Below are 22,167 nucleotides of genomic sequence, written 5' to 3'. Positions count from 1 at the left end.
GGGACTGCAGGCGTGATGTACTCGCTCCACTTCTCACTGAACCCAGCTGAGGCTTGGACTCTGCCTCTGTGGAGCTCTTCCCCTCTGTTAATGCTGTGACAAAGGAGAAAGCTGCTGCCTGCCCTTGTGTCCGAGCAGCTACGGCACGGCACAGCTGCGGAGTTGGTGCAAGTCCCCTCCACCCTACCAGGGTCTCAGAGGACTTTCTGCTGCTGAGGGTGCTCTGCTGTTTGCTGTTGTGTCTTTGTGGCCTGTCCAGCACCTGCTGACCCCCTGGGATGCTCCAGGCCTTGGTGTTATCTCTCCAAGGCCTGATAGGATGATGATGCTCCTCCTTGGATGATGCTCGGGGCAGAGTGGCTGGAAAGCTGCCCAGCAGAAAAGGACCTGGGGGTGCTGGTGGTCGGCCAGCTTAACATGAGCCAGCAGTGTGCCCAGGTGGCCCAGAAGGCCAACAGCATTCTGGCTTGTATCAGGAATAGCGTGGCCAGCAGGAGCAGGGAAGTGATGGTGCCTCTGTACTGGGCGCTGGTGAGGCCTCACCTCGAGTGCTGTGTCCAATTCTGGGCCCCGCTGTACAAGAGGGACGTTGAGGTGCTGGAGCGTGTCCAGAGGAGAGCGACCAGGCTGGTGAGGGGTCTGGAGACCAGGGCATATGAGGAGAGGCTGAGGGAGCTGGGCATGTTTAGCTTGGAGAAGAGGAGGCTGAGGGGAGACCTCATTGCCCTCCACAACTACCTGGAAGGAGGGTGGAGAGAGGTGGGTGTTGGCCTCTTCTCCCAGGGGAATAATGACAGGACCAGAGGAAATGGTCTGAAGTTGCGGCAGGGGAGGTTTAGAGTAGATATTAGGAAGAATTACTTTACTGAAAGAGTGGTCAGGCACTGAACAGCCTGCCCAGGGAGGGGGTTGAGCCACCAGCCCTAGAGGTGTTTAAGAAATGCCTAGATGTGGCACTTCAGGGCATGCTGTAGTGACAGAGACTGTAGGGTTTGGGTTTTTGTGTGTGTATGGTTGGGCTCGATGATCTCAAAGGTCCTTTCCAACCATGAAGGTTCTATGATTCTTTTGTGAGCAAATTGCAGAGCGATTGGGGGGGGGGGGGGGGGGGGGTGCAGTACCGCCGGTGGCCACTGGATGGTGCCACAGACCGGCTGGTTTCCGCAGCGGTACCGTGTCCGCGGTTCAGCTCGGAGCGCTTCTGGCCCCGGGCTGGGATTCTTCCTACGGGGATTTTGTAAAGCCCCAGCTCCTGGAGCGATTAGGTAGGATCTCAACTTTTGCCTTCCTAAAAATATACGCAATACGAGGTCAAATCATGATTCAGAGGCAAGGCTGAGAAAACTCTAAGATAGAAAAACAAATTTGTTTGAAAAATCCCCGTGCTGTTCTATTGCAGGGGGCAAACAATTCGGTGGACTAAATCCCAGGCCCTGTTTTGTTTGCAAGTCTGATTAGCTCTGGGTCATGACATGCAAACATTCACCTGGTAGCTCCAGGAGCCTGGCAGATGCCACAGGTGCGGAGGCAAAAATGTGATCCCGCTGCCAAGCTCTGATAACAGCCCTTACGCCCGTCCCGGCAGGGCTCTGCTCCTCCAGTTGCTCCAGTTGTGCTGGTATTGCGGCCCTCCCGTTGGCATCAGCCCGGCAGGGAGCTCGGGGGTCTTTGACATAACAGGTTCTGCGTCTTCTCTTTGGCTTTTTGAGTGGGGGGAAAACCTCACAAATTAAAGCAGGGGCTTTTGCAGGTGCACTTGCTTGTTCCTCCCTGTTGGGCTGAGCTCTGCCATCCCTGCTGGCGCCATCCCGGAGCAGGCAGCAACTGTTCACAGCCTGCTTTTAACGTGAAATTTCAAGTGCTTGGATATCTACTCACTGCTCTGTTGTGATAACTTCTTGCCAGCCCCAGTGCCGTGCTCGGGGGCAATGGTCTCTGTTCCCGAGTGTGTGGCATAAGGCATGAGATGTATGGAGAAGGGCAAGGAGATGGGTGGTGGCAGAAGAAACGGTTCATGTCCCATCCACAGACAGGCCGCAGTCACGGTTTTTGTCAGAGGGCTGCGGATGTCTGTGGGAGCTCATCCTGGAGCTGTAGGGAAGTCAGTCGTGTTTATTTGGAAACCCGGCAGCAGGTAATAAAGTAGCTGTCTCAAGAGTCAGTGAGAGAAGGCAGCTCCTGTTCCTCCTGTCTGGAAGGCAGACATGGTGGCCATGGGGAGGTGGGGGTCTGTGGCACTCTGCTCTAGGACTCCACGGGGGGCATGGACCTCTCTGCCCAGCTATCGCATCCCTGCGGCATAAGCTGGGGCTGGGGGGAGGCGGGACAGGATGGATCTGGGGATACCCCTCCAGCCTCGCTCTGTTGCTTTCAGGGCACATCTGTGCTGTCTTCAGGAGGTCTCATTGTGCCCATGTTTCACTGTGACTTGGGAACAGGAGACACAGCACCGATCCATGGGTCAAGGACCGGTTTGGGCAAACACGCTGACAGGTCCCTGTTGTAGGGCAGGAGAGAGCGACTGACACTCTGGCTCCATGAACACCCCGCCCTGTGCTGTCTCTGCTGGGTAAGATAAGGTCACTCTGCCATCTCCCCCCTGTAAAGCTGGTGCAATCCTGCTGTTGCGTGTTAATTGGCTTTGGCAGAAGCTTTATCTGAAAAGCTCCTGCTGGTTTCCTTCCCAGCCTTTAGCACTTTGCTATGGTACTTGTCCCGAGGCTTCTGCTTCTGCTCAACCTTCTGGAAAGGCAAGGCAGGAGCGGGGTGTAAAGCTCAACCGATCCTTCTGAAAGATTGACCAGTGCTGGAAACTCTGCCCATAAGTCTCTGTCTTACTGCTGAAATAGTCTGATAACTTCGTGCTGTTGCTGCTCTCTGGCTTGATTCAAGTTGCTTTGGAGGTAACGCTGTGGCTTTTTTTCCTTTCATAGTTTCTGCAATTGTGCCCTGCGCTTGACTGAGTCATGCTCTGTGGGTCTGTAATGATCTGAGTCACCTACATATCCATTAAGGGATTTTGTATGTTAATCTCTCAAGATCCACTGCTTATTTTGACGTTTTCACCTCGCCGGCTGCCCGTAACCTCTGCACGCAATGTGCTGGGTTAACTGCAGGGTGAGCAGAGCTGAGGACGAGCGTTTCTCCCCGCTGCTCTCCCCCCAGCTCACCCTTATCTCTGACCCCCAGATGTGCAGTCAGGCTCCCGGCACCCAGCTGAGGACCAGCACCGAGCTGTGGGGCTCTCGGCGTGCGCCCTTCAACGCATCTTTCCAGGCATCGGAGAGTAACCAACGGTTCCGCATCAGTGACGTAAGTTTAACTGGACTATTATTTTATAGCATCTCTAAGGTTAAAACCAGACCGACTGCCATATAACTTGGCCAGGGATCGCTGCAATGAGTGAGTGACAAGCCGTGGGTTCAGTTGTACCCTCTCAGTGCTGCATGGCTGCATTGCGGTTCCATAAAACCAATGTTATATACTTTACTACATAGTTGCACAACTAAATCTACCTAAATTTACTCAGTTTCGGCCTAAAGTAAATGTCTTTTCAGAGGGTTGTCATTTTTCAGTGAACCAACCAAAACAATCATATCAGGTTAAGGAAAAAAAAAATATTCACTTTAGGTTACTTAAATTCTTAAAATCCAAGACTACTTGGAAGTAGAAATGCACATACAAAATGCAGTATTTTGATTCCGCTTGAAGAAGTCAGAATTTTCAACTACTTTCCTGCTTTCTTCCAGCTGCAGCTACACACTAATTAAAACCAAGCACATCAGAAGCTCTTAAACCATTTTATCTCAACTAATTTACTATTTTTGGGGTAGGGATATTGCTGAGATGTAACTATTAACCCACCTGTATCTGAAGCTCAGAATTTCTTTATTTTCAGGTGTTAGACACAAATTATTTAGTTTTTGATTTGTTACCCTTTGTTATCGAGAAAGGCTTTACAACATACCTGTTATGTCTAGATACACTGTAAGGGACCTACCAGATTTTTTTAAAAAAAACTACATCACTTGATCACTTTCATCTCGGAGGCAGTTTAATACACTTTTTCAAAAGCGTGCTCGTCTTGGTCCTGATTCAAGAAATACCCATCATTAGGACAGCGGGGGGACCCCGAAGTCCCGCTGGCACCAGTGGCACTAGAAGCACGTGCTTGACATTCCGCTCATGCTCACCTACGGAACTGCTGCCTGCAGCTGTCCCTGCTCCCAAATGTCACACACCCACCCAGGGCACAAAACGTGGACTTGAATACAGAGCGCAGGGGAAGGAATCGCCGAGCCTTGCAAAATACAATTCTAAAGCCACCTACCTCACTTCGCCCTAGGAAGGAGGGCGTCTCAGAAAGTTTTACCAGAATTTGTGAAATTATTAACGTCATTCTTCCTGTGCCACCATTTGCTCTTCCACTATGACCCAAACTAGGGGAAAACACCTGAGGAAAGAAAGTTTGATGCTTATCAATGGAGGTCTTGGCTTGTAAACAACCAATAATGTACAAAACTCATCAAAGCGCTCAGTTGCTACAGCACCCCAGCACGCTGCCTCCGGCAGCGCGTTTAGAGTCCACTGGGCCAGTAATGCACAAATGGAGAGACGTGATGTACATCCGCACCAAGAAGCTTTTAAGAAACGAGGAAAAATTCTAGAGCAGCGGGGGTGGGAAAAAACAAAGACAGGAAGGAGGTTTTTTAACTGCAAAATTACAGAGAACATACTCAGGAATATAACTCTGGGCATCAAAGCCTAGCTCATTCAATTTCTTTTTTTAATCCATCTGGACATTTCCCTCCAATATGAAGGAATTTAAACAACTTTTCTGACCAGGCTGTGAGTCAGCCGCTCCTGCCCAGCTGCCTGGCTCTGTGGCCTGTGTTCAGGAAGATGCATGGCAGGTCCAACTCAAAATCCAGGGGCCGATCTTGCAGCAAGTAGAAGGATGTATTTGCTCAGACTGCCGGAGATGAAAATTCCAATCAAATCTGAAGGCTGGGATGTTTGGCTCGAGCGTTCCTATTGGACTATGACTTCTTTGGCTGATGCTCCGATCCAGAGTTTGACTTGCTGTCCTCCCCAGAGCAGCATCGATGGTGCAGAACAAGGCTCTCATTGTTAAATACCAAATGCTTTAATGCCACAGGTGAAGACAGTTGGTCACTAAAAAGCTGATGCAATAACCTTGTGTTTCATAACATTAAAGACAAAATCTTCTGGGGTGTTGCAAGGGAAGGAGGGGACATCGCTCGGCAGCAGCAACCATGCAGGTTCTGCTCCAGGTCACCCAGTCCCCTCGCACACAGGAGCTGCAGCCAACCCTGGCCCCTGCCACGGCGCAAAGGATAAAATCTGCTCTTTTCTGATATCTGAACCCCTTGGAAAATTGTGTTGTGCGAGCAGAGTGGGGGTGCAATTCCAACTAGAAAGGAAAAAAACCAACCAATTTTCAATTAAGTGTTAATGATGCACTTTGCTTTGCTGTGCCCACCACCCCACCTGTAGTGCTAAGAGCATCGTGCAATTTGAGCAGCTCCCTTTGACTTGTACCCGTTATTTCCCAACAGAAAATGAAACGGTGGGAAAACTAATGGCATGGCATTGTGCGTGTCTATGTGTGGCAAGGAAACACGCCAAGCTCTGCACAGACTCCTGAGAACTAAATGAGCATCCAAGTGCTCGCACTATCAAAGCAGCATCAAAGGATCTCCAGGGATGAGCAAACTTCATAAATAAACATAAATAAGGAAGCTCGGGGATGCGTGAGAAAGCTCATCAGTATATAAACAGTTCATTTTGAAATCCTCTATTCTAAACCACCATTGGAATGATGGACGAATGATGAGGTTGAGGCCTGGTGTGACTATCGGGGATCTAAAAGCTAACGGGGGGTGGCAGTGTAAAGGATCTGGAGTGGAGAATACAGCTGGGCTGGGAAATAAAGGTCTGAGGTAGTGTTGTACAGCAGCTAAAGCCGGGAGAGTCAAACTAGGCACTGTTAAGGCATCATAGATGTTTTTCACCATTCTCCAGGAAAACCAAACTGAAATCATTCAGCTCTTGCCATGGAGCAGCTCTTCCAGAGTCTTCCGAATTTCTTCTACTTAACACACGTCCCGATTAGTGCGGAGCCCTTTCAAAGCACAGGTGCCAGTACAGCACCCTGGTAACTTACGGGTGGCACGAGATATTGCTAATATTACTTACACAAGGAACTCATAACACTTGAAAGATGTACCTTGTCTTCTCCAGGATAGATCAGGGTTTTTCTCTTCTAGCCCTGTTATTCTCTCCCTCAACGTTTCCGTTCCACTGGAATCTTTCTCCATCGATCCCAGCTGAAGCACTTCATCAGCGCCCCTATGCTGGGTGCAGCGGTCGCCCACGCTAATACTGGCCGTGACTGCACTGTCAATAGCCAAATGTCGGAGGGCTCTGCCCTCCAACACCTCTTCATCCAGCATTTCTGGTTTTAAATAGCTTTAATCAATCAGGAGAACTCTTTATTTTTCTCTACCCTCCGAAACGTGGTTTTTTACCTAGGCTTCGCCTCATTGGCGGAAAGAAAGTATTCGGCATTTCTCACATCAGGCTTAAATACATCCAGAACAGACAGAGTGGAAAATTGTCTTAAACCCTTTGGCATCCACTTGCTGTCAGTCGCATGTCAAGTCAGGAATAAAAATTGGCAACTAGCTGTAGATTTCAGAGTCATGCGGCAGGATTTGTGGAGCTGAATTTGCAGTTGGGTTCTTGGCTTCAGCTGTCACTCCGTGTACCGGCAGCGATGAGCAGTCATGCCGCAGAGAGGCATTAGAGTTGTCAGGTAGCCAGAGCTTACAGAAATAACTTCATTTTTAAATGGACTGTCTCTTTTGGTATGAATAATCAGACAGAACAACATACAAAATACTTGACATGTACTGGGAGCCCGGTACAGTCTCTGACATGTGAAAATATTTGGAATATTTCAGACTCCACTTAATGCTCTACAGAGTTTTGCAGAGCAGTAAATTATGAGCCCTACAATTAAGCCAGACACTCCCTCTCTTTGAGTGTGCTTTAATCCTATTTCTTTTAACAGAGACTGTGAAAGCCATTGATCAAATATTTCTCAGGGACCTCAATATAATCTAAAAGAAAATTAAATGTTAATAGGGAACAAGGCTTTAAACTTTGCTATTCATAGTTATTCCCGAGCCTTAACTGGATTTTGGAAGTACAAGTAGGTCAAAACTGCCTTCCCTATTGAAAAGGAGAAACAAAAAGTCAGCAGAGGTGGTTTTCTCTGAAGTTGTGAGCAGTAACTACGCTATTTTGGGGCTAAGCTGAAAGGTAGCCATTTATCCTTGCAGTTTTATGAAATTCTGGTAGTTTGGCACAGCGTTGTGTTGTATGAATAGCCCAGAAGTCTCATGTAGTACAAAGAGGAGAGCTGCGCCGCGTTGGCCAAGGTTCCACCCAGCAGTGGTTAACGAGGAGCAGGCAGGCTTGGCCACGATGCGTGACCCGCTCCCATCTTCCTGAGAACCTCCAATTCTCCTATTAAGGACATCGGAGCTTCCCAGCCCGTTCCCTTTAGCAGCTGACCAGGGACTTGTTCATGAAGTTGTCCAACTCCTTTCCGACCTGCTGATGCCACCTGCCTCCACAACAAACCGTGGCAACGCGTCCCAGATTGCCGCCTGCCGCTCCGAGCGATGCTAAGCCCCTCTCCTATTTGTAGGAGTGACCCCTCGTTCTAGTGCTGTGGGATTTCGTGAACGTCAGTTTTGCGCTTGCCTTACCCGCAGCTTCACAATTTTATAAGTCTCAGGCATGTCTCAGCCAAGTAAATCACTGCAGCATTTCTAGAAAATAGCCAGGAAAATACACAGGCTTCTTTTGCAAAAAAAGGGGGGAAAAAAAAAAAATTAAAATCGCAAGACTATTCTGCAAAAGTAAAATATAAGGGAAACAACATTAGTTAAAAGACACAACGACCCGTCAGCAACAGCAATGTGTTACCAACACACTGAGATCATACTCTTGCATATTCCAGTGCAGCTTATAAAATATTTGTAAGGGGAGTACACATCTACTTCAGAGCAGCAAATACTTCCAAATTCTGGGACGAAATTCCAGTGTCACTGAAATAAAAAAAAAATCCAATTTGTTTTTTAAATGTTCCTCGTACAAAGCAGAAGGAATATTGGTCGTTCACTGTAAAACTTGTTTGTGTGGCAACTTTGAGCAAACAGATACTGGCGTATGTTCACATACCTTCCCTTGGTTCTGTTTTCTCTGTCTGGCCGCGTAGCAGACTCCATAGGTGATTCAAGTGCAATGCCTTGATTTCTTTCAGTTCTTTAAATGGAGAGGTTTTCTAGTACACTGGCTACCAGTCCTGTATTCCAATATCTATGCTACTGCAGGATCACTGTTCTGGCCCGAGGGACTATATCCGCGCTGCACGTACGTGAGTGAGTCAGCCCTCTCGTTCAGAAATCAGCTCTAGGAGACAAAACTTCAGAAATTCACCCTCCATACTTAGCTAAAACAAAGAGTTTTATGCATCGGGTTTCTGGTTTACTGGTTTAAAACACAGCTTGGGTTGGCGCTAAACCACAAAGAGCAGCAGGAAAAAACTGTATATTTTCTGACAGGTCACTGAGCCGGAGCCTAACACGCTCATCTTAACAGCTCATTTGTGTCTGCTGTCCTGACATTCTGACACTTGCTGTCAAGGCTCCTTTCCCAGGCAGCTACGCGCTTCGCTATTCGACACCACTGCCCTCATCTGCAGCGGCACACACCAGTCTCTCACTTAACTACGGATGGATTCCAGTGTCTCTGGAATCCAAAGAAACACCCCCAAAAAATGAAAATGAAGACTATCGATGGCTTCTCTATTACACAAGCTAAATGTTTCAGACAGCACAGGACACAACTTATGAAAAAGGTATTTATTATTTACACAACTGCTATAGTTCCTTAAGAACAATATATACCATTTTTATTTGAAAGGGTCAGTCTTCTTTCAAATACATGAACTGCGTAATGCACAAGTGTTGGTAATGCCGAACAGCAGTCACATCACACTTCTATAGTGCAGGCATAAGCAGCGCAAGTAAATGATATTTCAGAACAGTATGGCTGAATATTGTATTTAAACACAGTGTTTGCACTTTGACAAGATTTAGCTAGAAGAGAACACGGGTTTTGTTCATGCTTTGTTAGGAACGTGACTTTCCCATCTGAGATTTAAACCCTTTATCTGACGTATGAGAATTTTTCAGGCAGACTGCTTTTCACTTACCAAATAGGAGTGGGTTTCTCTCCCCTAAAACTTCAATCTTTTCTTTTCCAGTAAACACTGCTTTATAGTACAAGTTCACACACTGGGGTAAATTGGCCACAGAGGTGGTACCTTCCCATCTTACTGTCTTGCACAGAGAAACACTGACATACTAATACATACCAAACTTAGACAACTTGTAATTTATAGACTTAAATACTGGAATGGGAGAGGGAGACTGTTTCTAAAGATGGAGGGAATAGAGGGCTTATACAATTCATACACTGCCAAAGTTGGCTTCTTACTCAACGTTTTTGGTCTAAATATTTCTTTTTTGTAGTTTCAGAATGGTTTTGGTCTTTAATGGTTATGGTTGTACTTCGTCAGCAAAGGAGAGGAAAGGATTTTAAGTAGTAACAGCAGAATTGAATGCAAGAAAAAGTAACTGACTTGTTTCTCCCACTTTGAGCTTATTGCTGTGATCTTTTAAAAAAAAAACCCCACAACCAACCACCTGGAAGACCAAGTATAGCAGTCATTCTGGCATTGGATCCAGTGTCCAGCACTATTATACTCTAGCGTAAAAGCAAGGAAAAGTCCAATGATCTTAGTTATGTTCCCTTCAATTCAGTGCCACACAATTTTATTAGCGTTATTGTCCTTGCTTCTTTGAAAGATACCTGGAAGAAACAAAAGCACAGTTTTTCACAAAATAAGAGGTAGGCACAAATATATCTAGTACCTCTTATAAACTCAAAGTATGAATCTGCTTCCTTTCCTCACTAGCATCCCCCTATTGATAATCAAAAATTAGAAATGTGATCAATACTACTTACGGTCTTATTTGATTTCAACGTTCTTTAAATTCCATGATAGGTTATCTTACAGTAATTCAAAGTCATGTTTTTAGTTACTCTATTAGGTTTTTTAAACAAAAGGGAGGAAGGAAATGGAGACGTGTTTTATTCAAAGAGGTTGAAAATTACATCAGTTGGAAAAGTAGCTATTACATCCTTTAAGATAAAAAGGCCCATTAACTATGGCACTCCTTCGACTGAATTCAAGACTTCAATGAACAGTCATCCAGCACAACCTGAAAAGAAGAGCCCTGCACTAGCTTCTTTAGAGAATCTCAGTTACTCCACAATATTTCTTTTCTGATCTCATAGTTCTTTTACCACTACAGCTGGAGCCACCTGGTGACACTGAAGTCTTTGCAAATGCTCTAGAAAAAAAAAAATCCAACCAATTTCACTGACAGTGTGAGATAGCCAATGAATTTCACTGCTTTTAAAGCTTAACATTTGACTTTCTGTTTTAATCAGAAACAAGAAAGAAAATTGTATCAAGGCTGTTCTTTTAAGCACTGAATGAGTGTTTTTCGAATAGCGTATTTATTGCACGTGCTTTTTTTCACGTGTATTGAAACCTCAGGCTGTTGCCTAAAACCATTAAGAATTTTGCCTAAACACTTCAGCTAATCATTCTCTAGCAAGAATTAGGATGCTAACTGGTGCCTTAAGCGTCTGGAAAAGTCTTGTTCATAACACAATAACTAACGTTTCAGAGCCGATGAATACCGTAATAGCACACAACTTGGATAGTGACCGAGAACCACCCTGGAACTCCCCAGACCTCTGAAGTAACTGCCAGAGAAGTTGTCTCCTAACAGAGGACCTGAGCTCTGAACTGACAGCCTAACTTTGTAGGGGTGGAAAGGGAGAGATCTCCAGGGACCAGGCTCCTTCAAAATTTCTTTTACCTTTAGGAAGCATAATTGCTTCACTGAAAACAATCAGAGGTCCCGAATACTGGAGAAGTATGAAAAAAAGTCCATTCCGTTAAAATCTTATCATTTTAGGGAAGCAGCCCAAACACTATAGCCTTATTAATGTTCTACTCAAACTAAGGGACCTTCATAACTTCAAGCGATGTCAAAGTTCATCAGCTCAGTTGTTTACGGTCTTTGTGCAGAGAACATCAAGCAAAACACAGCGAGGTCAGGGACAGAAGGAGGAAAGAATTTTGACTTTGTTCTTACCTTTCCCAATGTTTGTGATTCAGCTCCAAAAAGTCATCTAATTTTGCTATTTCTTTGAGGTATTGAGTGAGCTTTAGAAGCTCCTTGTCTTTATCCCGATTTAAATGTGCTTTCATAAATGGCCTTATCTATACAAAATAAACAAACTGGGAATAACCATTGGCTCAAAGTAAGAAAAATGCTTCCAGTTCTCTATCATTTACCACCTAATTAAAATATATTTTCAGTACTACACCAAGTTATAACTTCTCTTAGGTAAAAGGAAGAAAAACCTTTTCCATTAGTGGCCACATCCAATTTTGTTATTCATGCAAACCAGACTGTCGGGTTTTTGTCTTGTATTCCCACCAGGAAGAGATTTGTTTTGTCTTGCACTTCAGTCTTTCCCCTCCCAGTCAGACAGAATGATAAAATGATCTGGAATGTTCTGCCACAATTTTCTAACGTGATTTCACAGCTGGTTTTGGAGGAGACATGAGGGGGTTTCAGCTCTATGAGTTGTGTGGCATCACTGGAACCAGATGCTTTTTTTCAACAAAAAGCATTTGACAACAATCATAGCTTCTGTGAAAAGAGATGTCAGAAATAAACTTTATCTGACAACTGCTTTAAGCTCGGAATACACTACACCTGGGCCTTGTTTCAGTGATTCAACATTCTTGTCTGCAGTTCTGTTAGCAACATTTTGACAACCATCTTTTAAATCTGAGCTAGAGGGAGCTCTCTGGATAATCCTCTCCCAGCCAGATCTTTGCTATTCCTGAGTCTCCTAACAGTGTACAGTTCCAATTAACCTCAGCTTGCTAGATCTCATCAATTGCTATCCTCCTCACATCATGGATACTTTCAAAGAAACATCACCTTGGATTTCTGTATTTGAAAACATTTTTTTGTTTGTTTTGTTAAGAAATTTATGAGGGTTTAGTACCATACTGCTGTACCATCATCTATAGGCAGAAATTTAAGTTGAATCCTTCTTATTCAGAACCAGCACTGATAATGGAGCAGGTACTTGTTGACAATTTTATAAAACGAAATATTTGCTGTTCTGCAGTCAAAATGGTTCGAGGTATTATTATTCCCAGAACAGAATGTTTGGCATTACATTGGCATACTAGCAGGAAGTACGGCAGCTCTTCATTTGACTTATTTTCTGAATATAACCACTCTTGAGATTGAACGTCACATATTTCAATGGTGCTTGTCAGCAATGCCCAGCTTTGTTATGACTTGCAGGTATAATTTAAGCAGAAACAATAATTTCATTGATTTTGGTAGGCTCTTAAAAGCTCACCTAATAGTGAAACAAAGCTTATTTAAAACTACTATTAGTGAAACATTAGTCCAGACAAATGGCCATTTAAATTAAAAAATACAATAAAATATGCATCTTTGCTAGTTAAGAATAGCCTTTCTTTAAGAAACAGCAAAAAAAGTATGAGAAAGTACTACCTGAAATATAAGAAAAAGTAGTAATAAATGAAAATTCCAGTTAAAAATACCTTGAGTCCATTTTGTGGATTCATTAGGAAGTTTCGGCCAATATCATCAAACATAATAGTATTTTTTTTGCTGTAGTATTCTGAAAACTTTCCCCAGATAACACCAAGAGGCTTCACCTGCAAAAGCGTAACACACATAAAGGAACTGAGATAAATGAGATCGCATGCAGGAGATAAAAAATACGAGTCTATGGGAACTTGAGTCCAAACTTGAATGGACACTTGTAGTCTTTTGCTGAAAAACTGGTAGCTGGGCTTTAACAAGGGAAGAGACGTGAAATAGTATAACACACTAAATACAACCCCTACTGAAGAAAATCTTTCTGTTAGTAATAAATTTTCTTGCAACAGTTATCTATTTGACTTGAAAGCAGTGTCATCCAAATGTACTATTCAAATTAAAACTTTTAATGTTAATAGATAATTTCAGCAGGAAAAAAAAATTATCTATGCTTCCAAGATTCTCATGCTTTTCTTGCATGAAAACTCCAGCACAACTTTATTGTTGAATATTTTAAAGGGCTATAATAACAAGTCAGTTGAATTTAGAAAAAGATCAGGAAAAGACCAGGTACTTACATCTATTAGTCCTCTTCTAGGAGTGTGCACCGTTATCATGGCAGCACTGTCCAACATGAAGGTTATCTTGTAGTTTGCATTGGTACTCACTCCAAGCTCCTGCATCACAAAGATTTGTTATTAAAGCTTCTAATTATGACAGTTTTACTGCTGCACAACTGGAACCATGATTATAACACATTGTTTGTGAAAGGGTGAGCTGCTGGGGATTACCAGATACGTACCATAAGTAGATATCAGGGGGGATTAATTTTTTTTTACCTAATGAGAATCATAAAAGTACACCATTCCACCACGAGAGAAAAAGCTGATAGGAATTTATTCTTGCAGTGTTTACTATCAGAAACTGAACAACTGATGTCAGTATAAAATCAAAGCAACTTTGCAGAAGAGAGAAAATAGAGAGGTCTTGCTTCATACCTTCGTGCAGAACATTGCACAAGTTCTACATGCCTCGACTTTCCTCAGTATCTATAGCAAGGATAGCAACTGTGTACTATCTGCTATTTATTCCTTCCAGTAAGTGGCAACGAATCGCAGCCCAAGCAAAGATGAAATACACAGTAACAGCTCATTGCTACCCTTTCCTCCTACGCACGTCCAAGACAGCCAATGTTAGTCAGAAATCCGTCAGTTTGCACTTTAAAGATTTGATAACTCCTGAAATAAAGACTCTAAGGAAAACTCAATGTTTTTAGAAGAAACCAGAACTTTGACTAGATGAGAGAGTGTCATTTCAATTTCAAATACTTTCCAAAGCTGAAAAGTAATAGTAAAATCTGCTGACAGATTATAACACAGATATTGCTGACTTAATTTCTGGCGCGTGCAACAAGAGTAATATGCAAAGCAATGCAACAAAGAGAAAACACCCACTGCAGTGGCTCTCTTTCAGATATCCAGCCACACTGAACTGATTTGCTTTTACATGAAAAAGTAAGTGTTGCAAATGAAAAGCGCTACCTACCTGGGTCAGTGTCCTGCTACACTAAAAGAGCTAGCTGTTCTAGACAGTCTGAATTCCAGGCATAAGCAGACGGTAAATGAGGGATTAAACTTGGTTACCTGATACTCCTTTTTAATGCTGTTCCTGCTTTGTAGTTTAAAACAAAACCTTTAATACCAAGTATCGCTGGGATCATTGTTCCCTGACAAAAAGTGAAACTTTCAGAGGTGAGCGCACCTCTGGTTCTATCAGTTTAAGGAGAAACAGCAGTTGTCATCTAGTGGTAAGAATCTTAACTGACCAAGATCCTGGAGCGGGCATAGAAAGGTTGTGATTCAGTAAGATATGAAAGGGCTAGAAAGGTCACCTAGAAACATAAAATTGTGACCGGTGCAGGGGAAACAGCCTAGTTTTGAACAATGGTCTTCCACAAGATTGAGTTCTAGCCCTGCACTGACAGATAGAATGTAAAGAGAGATCTAACACTGCCACAAGAAGTGCAACGTTTGCGAGGCTCAACACGGATTTTACTCGCACTAACTCCACTTCATAGTTCTGATTAAAGGTTCTCGTTTCTGAGATCGCTCTGAGACATTTTTGTTTCTTTAGGGAAATTGTAGCAATTCATTATTTTGAGGAAAAGAACACTGGAAAAGGTGCTTTGCTCTGTTAAAAACTGAAAAAACGGTTAGTCTATAACAAAGACTGGAGATACAAATGCTTAACTTTGGAAGAGTTTTCCCTGGAAAGGAAACAAGCTCTGATTTATAAGCATAAAAAAACCAACCCACCAACCAACCGTACACCAATTCTTAGTAAGCTCATTGGATTTACAGCTAAGCCTGACTGTAAATATGTTTACCACTAGGTCAGCTGTGCAAAACTGGCAAGTTGCCCGATTTAGGTACGGAAGAAACTAGGATTGAAACAAGAGCTCTTACGGATGTTTAATAAGGGAGAGGAAGCAACAGAACCACACAGCTGCAAGAGGTGCAAGGTAAATATGAAAAGAGCTTCCTCTTGATAACCTACTCCAGCATGCTACATCTGTCTGCTCCTTCAAAAAAAATATTATATTACACTTAACGACTGTAACTCTATAATTAGAGATAAGATGAAAGCAACTGTGAAGGCTGCGTGACTAATCTAAGTTTCAGCAGGTACTGACTTGTGTTCAGTTCTGCTAAATTTAGCACCTACTGCTGATAGTTTGTGTGGAATTCTAAAATTAGATTTAATCTAGTTTTGTGACAAAGATAACTTAAAGTGACTATGAAGATTTAAAAAACTCAGGTTTTGATTCATACAGCCTCCCCAGTTGCTAACGCTCTCTATAACGCTGAGCACGAGTCCAACTATACGAACAGCTAGCCAGACTAGAAACAAATGACACCTTTTCAGAACAACTTACTTTCATTTTAGCTTCAATCCACTTCATATTAGTAGCAGCTGAAACAAAAGGGAGAAAACAGAAAGAATACTTTATCAAAATAAGTAATTGACAGGCAAAAAAGTAACAAGCCAAGAAACTGTTCACTTAACATACCAAATTTTTAGACAAAATTTAATTGCAGAAAGATCATCCTTGTTACAGCATTTAGGGTTCACTGCCTTGAAGACAGTCTTCCTTCGTGGAAGTTTACTTTTATTTGGAAAAGCTTACTGTTCACATGAACAACTAGACGAAGCACTGCATGTGTTTAAACCATTTTCTAGATCAGCTGTTACTGAACTACAGCCTGCAGGACAATAAGTAGTGGGCTACACTTGGTTTGAGGAACCATGCTGCCTCTGCAGGATTTTCTCCTGGAAGCCATGATAGGAATACACAAGGCCTAGAAAGAACAAGGTGTCAACACTGCCCGCTGATCTAAGAATATGTAGAAACATTGTTCCAGCCCATGAAAACTAAATTTTGTAATGCAATTTTAATATGGTTTAAACTCTGCACTGGCTAAAGTCTGTTCTCCAGCTGTTGGACAGGAAGTGAAACAGCACGCAAAGGCAAACGATCAACCATCCCTGTAGACAGGAGAGTTTGGTTCATTTGGCAGTTCATGACTTATTGTCTGGATTGAGATTATTTGTAAAGATGGCTATCAAACAGTGTTTGAATGTTTATTATACAATTCTGTTACTTCAAGCACTTGTTTGTTTGTACAAAGTAACACTCAGTAAAGTGATGTTGAGCTTTATGCTGTGATTAGATCCAGTCATGTGAGCAATATGTGGTGTTTTTTCACGTAAGAATTAAGATTTTTCTAAATCAGCTAATAGCTGTGCAAATATTCCTGCTGAATGCATTACAGCTAAGCATTCCTGTATTGTTTTAGATCTCGTGATTCACACTAAAAAGCAATATAAAAACCTCCCACTTGGGAGTCTCTGCTCCAAATGGCAATTTACCAGAAAGTCTTGGGTATTGAGTACAAAACTTACACCAAATTACAATATCATAATCCTCATACGCAGATGTCAGGAATTCATGGAGGTATGGCCTCATCAGTTCTACCCCAGTTTCAGCACATGATCTGTGGTCTAAAAAGAATATAAGAGATAAGCAATTAATTATTAAAGTTTAAGTTAAGTTATTAAAGTTCCATCTGACTTTCCTCTCTATACAGAGACCTGAAGAGTTTCATGAGGGAAGCACTGGGGCACTTTAAAGTCATGAATGAATTCATAGCAAACTACCATTCCCATTTTAAAGGTGGAGAGAAGCAGCAGAGGGGATATTTAACTGTTGATCCTTACAGGTATTTGAGGGCTTAGCTAATAATTAAATCAGAGATCTGATTTAAAGATCTTTAAAGAGTTGGGCCAAATAGTTGATCCGTGCACCTTAGCAAATTTGTAACAGCCCAGATACGAAACAGATTCCATCAAACCTAGTCCAGTTAATTTTGTGAACATATATCAAGCTTATTTCAGGCACGCAAACACTGCCTGTTCCAATTAGAAAACTGTTGTCAAATTCTGCTAGCAGGAGACCTCTAAATAAAAATTTGAAAGTCAGTAATAGGTTGAATTTTGATCTCATATTGTAAACTAATCTCACCAAAAAGGAAAGCTACGGAAAAGGAATTAGGCATTTACTGCTTAGAGCTGTCATGACACACCTACGTCCCAGAAAATTAAGTCAGAAGGAAAATTCGGGCTTCCAAAAAAACCAGTCTGACAGAATTTTCAAGTAAAACATGTTTTTGTGCATGTTTAGTAATAATCTGGAAATAAAATTTGAAGCTATTCTCCCACAGCCCTCAAAAGGGGAGTCAACCAGGTCCAGACCGAGATTGTTATTTTACAATATCTTGCCCTGCCACTGTGATGTCCAAGACACAAGTTGGTCAAGAAAAGATTCTTTGGATAGAATACTGAATTTCTACTTTCTTATGTTGCTGCACTAAAATCAATAATGTGCAACACTTAAAAAGCCCAGCACTTTTCAAAATGTGAGCAGAAGACCCCAAAATATTACAAACCAGAAGTCACGCAGAACAACACATACCAAAGTTACTAAAGTAGATTTGTAAAGCAAAAATCAAGAAATGTAAACTGGCAAATAAACTGGCCTCTCAAACAAACAAAAACCACAAGTTGCATAAAAACTCACCAAATAGTGTATAATCGACATCTAGCACCAGCAGCTTTTTTCCTTCTCTAGGAGGGTTCAGAATTTCCACCTTGTATTCTTTAACTCTGCGAGAAATTTTTAGTAGGTTTTCTTCCCTAATGTAACAGTGCAAAAAGTTACAGTTAATTAAAACGCATTACTGTACATTCAACAACAGGACTGTTTTTAATAGCTGAAACTCCTAACCTATTTTCTACTTCCACAACTTCCTCTTCAATATCAAAGTCATTGACAACATCATCATTATCAGGAGGTGGCCCAAGGACATCTTCCTAGAGGAATAATAATAAAAGATAACTAGGATCACTGAAGGAAAATAACAACGGATATCAACTTTCTGTTCCTGCACATTACAGGAAAAAAAACACTACTTAACCAAAATTATTTCACTTTACTAGTGGAAAGACCTACTAAAGTACATGACCGTTCAGATTTGAGAAGTCAGTGTATATCATAATAATAGGTTTGTACTTTAAATCCAGAACAATACAGGAGTTTAATGAATACACTGCTATCAGAGTTCTGCAGAAAAGCTTACTTTACATAGAAAAATAAACACCATCAGAAATCTACTGTACCTTCTGTTTTTCAAATAATATTCAAAATTTAAAATCATAATGAGGACACATACATATAAGCATCTTTTCCTGTTTAAGCTAATAAACAAGTAAAATATTTACCAAACTCTCTTCACGAGTGCCCATCATCATAATTTTAGTATTTGGTTTCAACTTGAGAGCTCCAAGCTTAACATCATCATCCGCAGGTTTGCCTATAAAGCGAGCAGATAATTTTTTTACTGGGTAGAGAGATTTCAGGAAACTGTCAATACATTGCATTAATTGAAATAAGCTCCCGATCAAACACCAGAACACCCCAAGCTCTATTATTGTCCTTCTCCATATACAGATACATTGCTTGTCTGGCTAGCAGCAATCTAACTTTTTTTAACGTATGTTTGCTCCACTTCTATGTCAGCCATTAAAAACTGACCAGGTAGATGTATCAATAATAAACAATATCCAGTGACACATAAAATTCCTACGTTCATTCAAAAGCTAGATCTGGGAGGCAGATGTCCTGTTAGTATACATCCCAGGCACATCCACCACAAATAATAAATATGAGTATTTACCCTTCATTTTAAGTCCAAGTAGTTTTTGACGCTCTGGTAACACTCCAGTAAGGCCTTTAAGAGACTGCTTCAGATCCAATACTGTGTCTTCTTCTGATAGCGAGGTTATCGTATATTCCTGTCCACCCCATTTTATTATGAGAGAGAGAGACATCCTTGAAGCATATGTTCAGTATTATTTTCTGAAAAATCTGCTGCAGGAGGAAAATACTATGGTCACGTAAGGAAGAAATAAGAAAATTACTCTTCCAGAAATCAAACCATACAGTATTTTTAAAGTATTTTTGACTTTTTTTATTATATTGTACATCAGAGCTGTTTGTTTTGCATGAACAGATGATAAACATGTTGATAAAATGTTGGAACTAAGGGAGAAAGAACAGCACTAAAACCGGGCCTGCGAGTTCCACTCCAATGTATTTAGCAATGTCACATTCACCGTTTGCTCCAGCATATGCTCATTTGCCGTGTGTTCTGTGCAGGTACAGCCTGTTCACTGCACAACCGACACCCAAGCAGAGCACTGCAGTATCATAAAAGTCATTTCAAATCTCAGAAGTGCCCTCTGCAATAATTACGCAACCAGCCATGGATATCTTTACGTATGTAACAACAAAACGGCAAATACGAAATACCTAAAATACATAAACCCATAAAAATAGTTCCAAACCCAACAGTTCATTTTTAGCACTGCATTTCTCTTCACTTTCACTAAAATCTGTGCAATACCTGCAGTAATACACACCCCAGGTCACGTCTCACTGTAGCAATATCAAAGTAGGAGTTTGAAAACAAAGCCAAAATACACACCTACGCAATGCAATTACACTGTAAGAACTGCACTTTCACTGCAAGTGCTGACAAAACAACCATAATTATACTATCTTTAATTTACACAGCATCGCTTATAGAAAATTGTATTTAACAGTTTAGTCCTACATTAAACACAGCAGAAAACCAAGATTTTTAGCTTTATGTGGACGGAAAGACATGTTTTTTCTGCTCAAGCTTGGAAACAGAGAATCAAGGAGATACAAAGGTATGAAAAGGCTGTTTACAGACTGTCAGGAGATGCAGAGAAGGCCTCTGCACCACTAATGGTAAGACTGTCCTCGAAAGACTTGATATTCACAAAGAAGACGGAGCAGACCTGTGAAAAAAACTGAGGCTATCCACCTTCAAGAAATGCATTACACCAAGAAATACAGGTCTGGTAATTCTGAAAAATCTCAGAATCCCAAAATCTGATTCCTCTTCCTCCCTGGCATCATATTCTCGAAGGTTACCTGCTCTCAGACAAAATAATTCTCATTTATATAGGAATTAAGAAGGAATAATTAGGAGTGAACAAATTACTCAGGCATACCCACCAAGCTCAGACCAGGTGAGAAATAGAGGGCTAGATACAACCTGCTTGCTGAGGACACTAGAAGCTACACCTCCACACTATTCCCTCTAAAAGCCCTAAAAACAAATTGAAGAGGAAAACCGGTATCACAGAAAAATGAAATTTTCTTCCTCCCCCCCGCCAAATCAGACAGGGACCTGGTATTATCCTGTGGAAAAGACTCATGGAAAAGGGGTCTTAGAAGCACCAAGAAATTAAACTGAGGTTGAGGCTGCATAGCATCAGGCACTCTTGATACATAGGGTCTTTATCATAAATTATCCCTGTCCATAACCCTTAGACTAAGTTTACAGAAAGAATTTATTGTCTGTTTTCTCACCTGTGCCGTACACCTCAAATCATTCTGCAAGAAAATGCACAGGGCAAGAACTGTAAGGGAATTTCTCAAGTCTCTGTCCAGCACTAAACTGCAAAGATCATCCCTCCCAAAGCTGAGCACTTGACCAGCTGTCTGTCCTTACTGAATTACAGTCCTGTCCAGATAAGGGTTATTAGAAATGCCAAGCAGAAAAAAGACACCTTTACTCAATGCCAAAACGCTAAGGGGAATGAGTGTGGACATGAGAATCAAAGATTACAGGAAAACACAATAGGAGCAGAGAAAGTCACAGGCATTTTCAAAGTTTCCACCACCAGGGCTAGATGCCGTGCGAAAGTGGAGCTTACTGAAACGAAGCCTGCTTTGGTTAATTACATTTTCAGAGCCTTTACAAGCCCCTTGGACCACCCAGAGTCAACGGGTTGGAAGGTCACTGGGACAGAGAAAGTGTTAAAGTTGTGGTTTTGCAATCAAATTGTCACATTACCCCACTTTTCTTGGAAGATCTGAAGAGAGCCATCCGCACCTTTAAGTTTCACTAAGCCACATAAAACCCCCAAAACACAGAAAGTGCCCTAATGCGCAGACGGGACCGCAGTACTTTCATTATGCTGCAACAGGTGGAGGAGCGGGGTTTAAAATCAGAAGCTGCTCGGTGTCGGCCACCACTGCAACCACGTCCCCGGGCAGCCGCCGCAGGAGCACCAGCCGAGGGTCGCCTCTCCCCGGTCTCCCGCCGGGGCTGCCCCAGCAGCGACAAGGCCGGGGAGGGCCCGCAGGCTGCCGTCGGGCCTGGGGACCCGCTCCCGCCCCGCAAGCGTTACGGGGGTACCGACCCGGCCGAGACAGGCGCCCCCACGCCGCGACCGGCCCTGCCTCATCCCGGCCAGGTAAAGCCCGGCCTCCGCCGCACACGGACGGGTTCAGATCCAGCCCCACCTGGCCGCCCCGGCGATGGGGGGACACGACGGCTCTACCCCCCGCGTCACTGTGCCGCCGATCCGCCTCCCTCCCCCGCCCCTCGGCAGCGCGATGCGGCCCCTCACCCTGGCAACGGAACCGGCGCCGTCCCGGGATCCGCCGCACCGGAAGCGGAACTGGCGCCCAACAGGAAGCGGGAGGGGGCAGGCAGCGCGCGGCGCCCGCAGCCGCCCGGAAGTGCCGCGGGTTTCCCGCTCGGCGGGCGGCGGCGTCGCCGTGGGAGCGCGGGGCGGCCGGCGGCGGCGGCCCCGGCCTCGGCCTCCCGGAGCGGGCGCTGCTTGTCCCGGCGGGCCCGGTCACCGCTGACCGAGCCGTGTTGGGGAGGGCGGGGTG

The 22,167-nt window shown here is 43.2% G+C and overlaps 2 protein-coding genes across 7 annotated transcripts in view; one reads left to right on the top strand and one right to left on the bottom strand.

Moving 5' to 3' along the window:
• The window catches only part of RNF145 (ring finger protein 145), a 78,374-nt gene that overhangs the window by 2,213 nt on the left and 53,994 nt on the right, over positions 1–22,167 (top strand). The window contains exons 2-3 of one of the 2 annotated variants that reach the window (XM_074603436.1): positions 3,190–3,312; positions 15,226–15,354. The gene's annotated coding sequence lies outside the window, so the exon portion shown is untranslated. Of the gene's footprint in view, positions 1–2,699; positions 2,904–3,189; positions 3,313–15,225; positions 15,355–22,167 lie in introns of those variants that run through there. The other variant, XM_074603433.1, reaches the window with a different exon arrangement.
• On the bottom strand, positions 8,943–21,959 carry UBLCP1 (ubiquitin like domain containing CTD phosphatase 1). Of its 5 annotated transcripts, none has more exons than XM_074603440.1 (11): positions 21,793–21,959; positions 19,127–19,320; positions 18,672–18,763; positions 18,178–18,263; positions 17,971–18,086; positions 16,797–16,895; positions 15,769–15,806; positions 13,412–13,510; positions 12,833–12,949; positions 11,331–11,458; positions 8,943–9,969 (listed from the first exon to the last, which is right to left on the bottom strand). In XM_074603440.1, exons 2-11 carry the CDS (start codon positions 19,278–19,280, stop codon positions 9,942–9,944), a joined length of 957 nt encoding a protein of 318 aa, XP_074459541.1. In that variant the 5' UTR covers positions 19,281–19,320; positions 21,793–21,959; the 3' UTR covers positions 8,943–9,941. The 5 variants fall into 5 exon arrangements, with proteins under 5 accessions (XP_074459541.1, XP_074459540.1, XP_074459542.1 ...); XM_074603439.1 differs by having other exon boundaries at positions 21,900–21,959; XM_074603441.1 differs by having other exon boundaries at positions 19,127–19,317; positions 21,900–21,957.

This window comes from Larus michahellis, chromosome 11, assembly GCF_964199755.1.
Source record: "Larus michahellis chromosome 11, bLarMic1.1, whole genome shotgun sequence".
NCBI lineage: Eukaryota > Metazoa > Chordata > Aves > Charadriiformes > Laridae > Larus > Larus michahellis.
The sequence above is the reverse complement of the archived record's forward strand: the minus strand, read 5'-3'. Positions and strand labels throughout refer to the sequence as shown.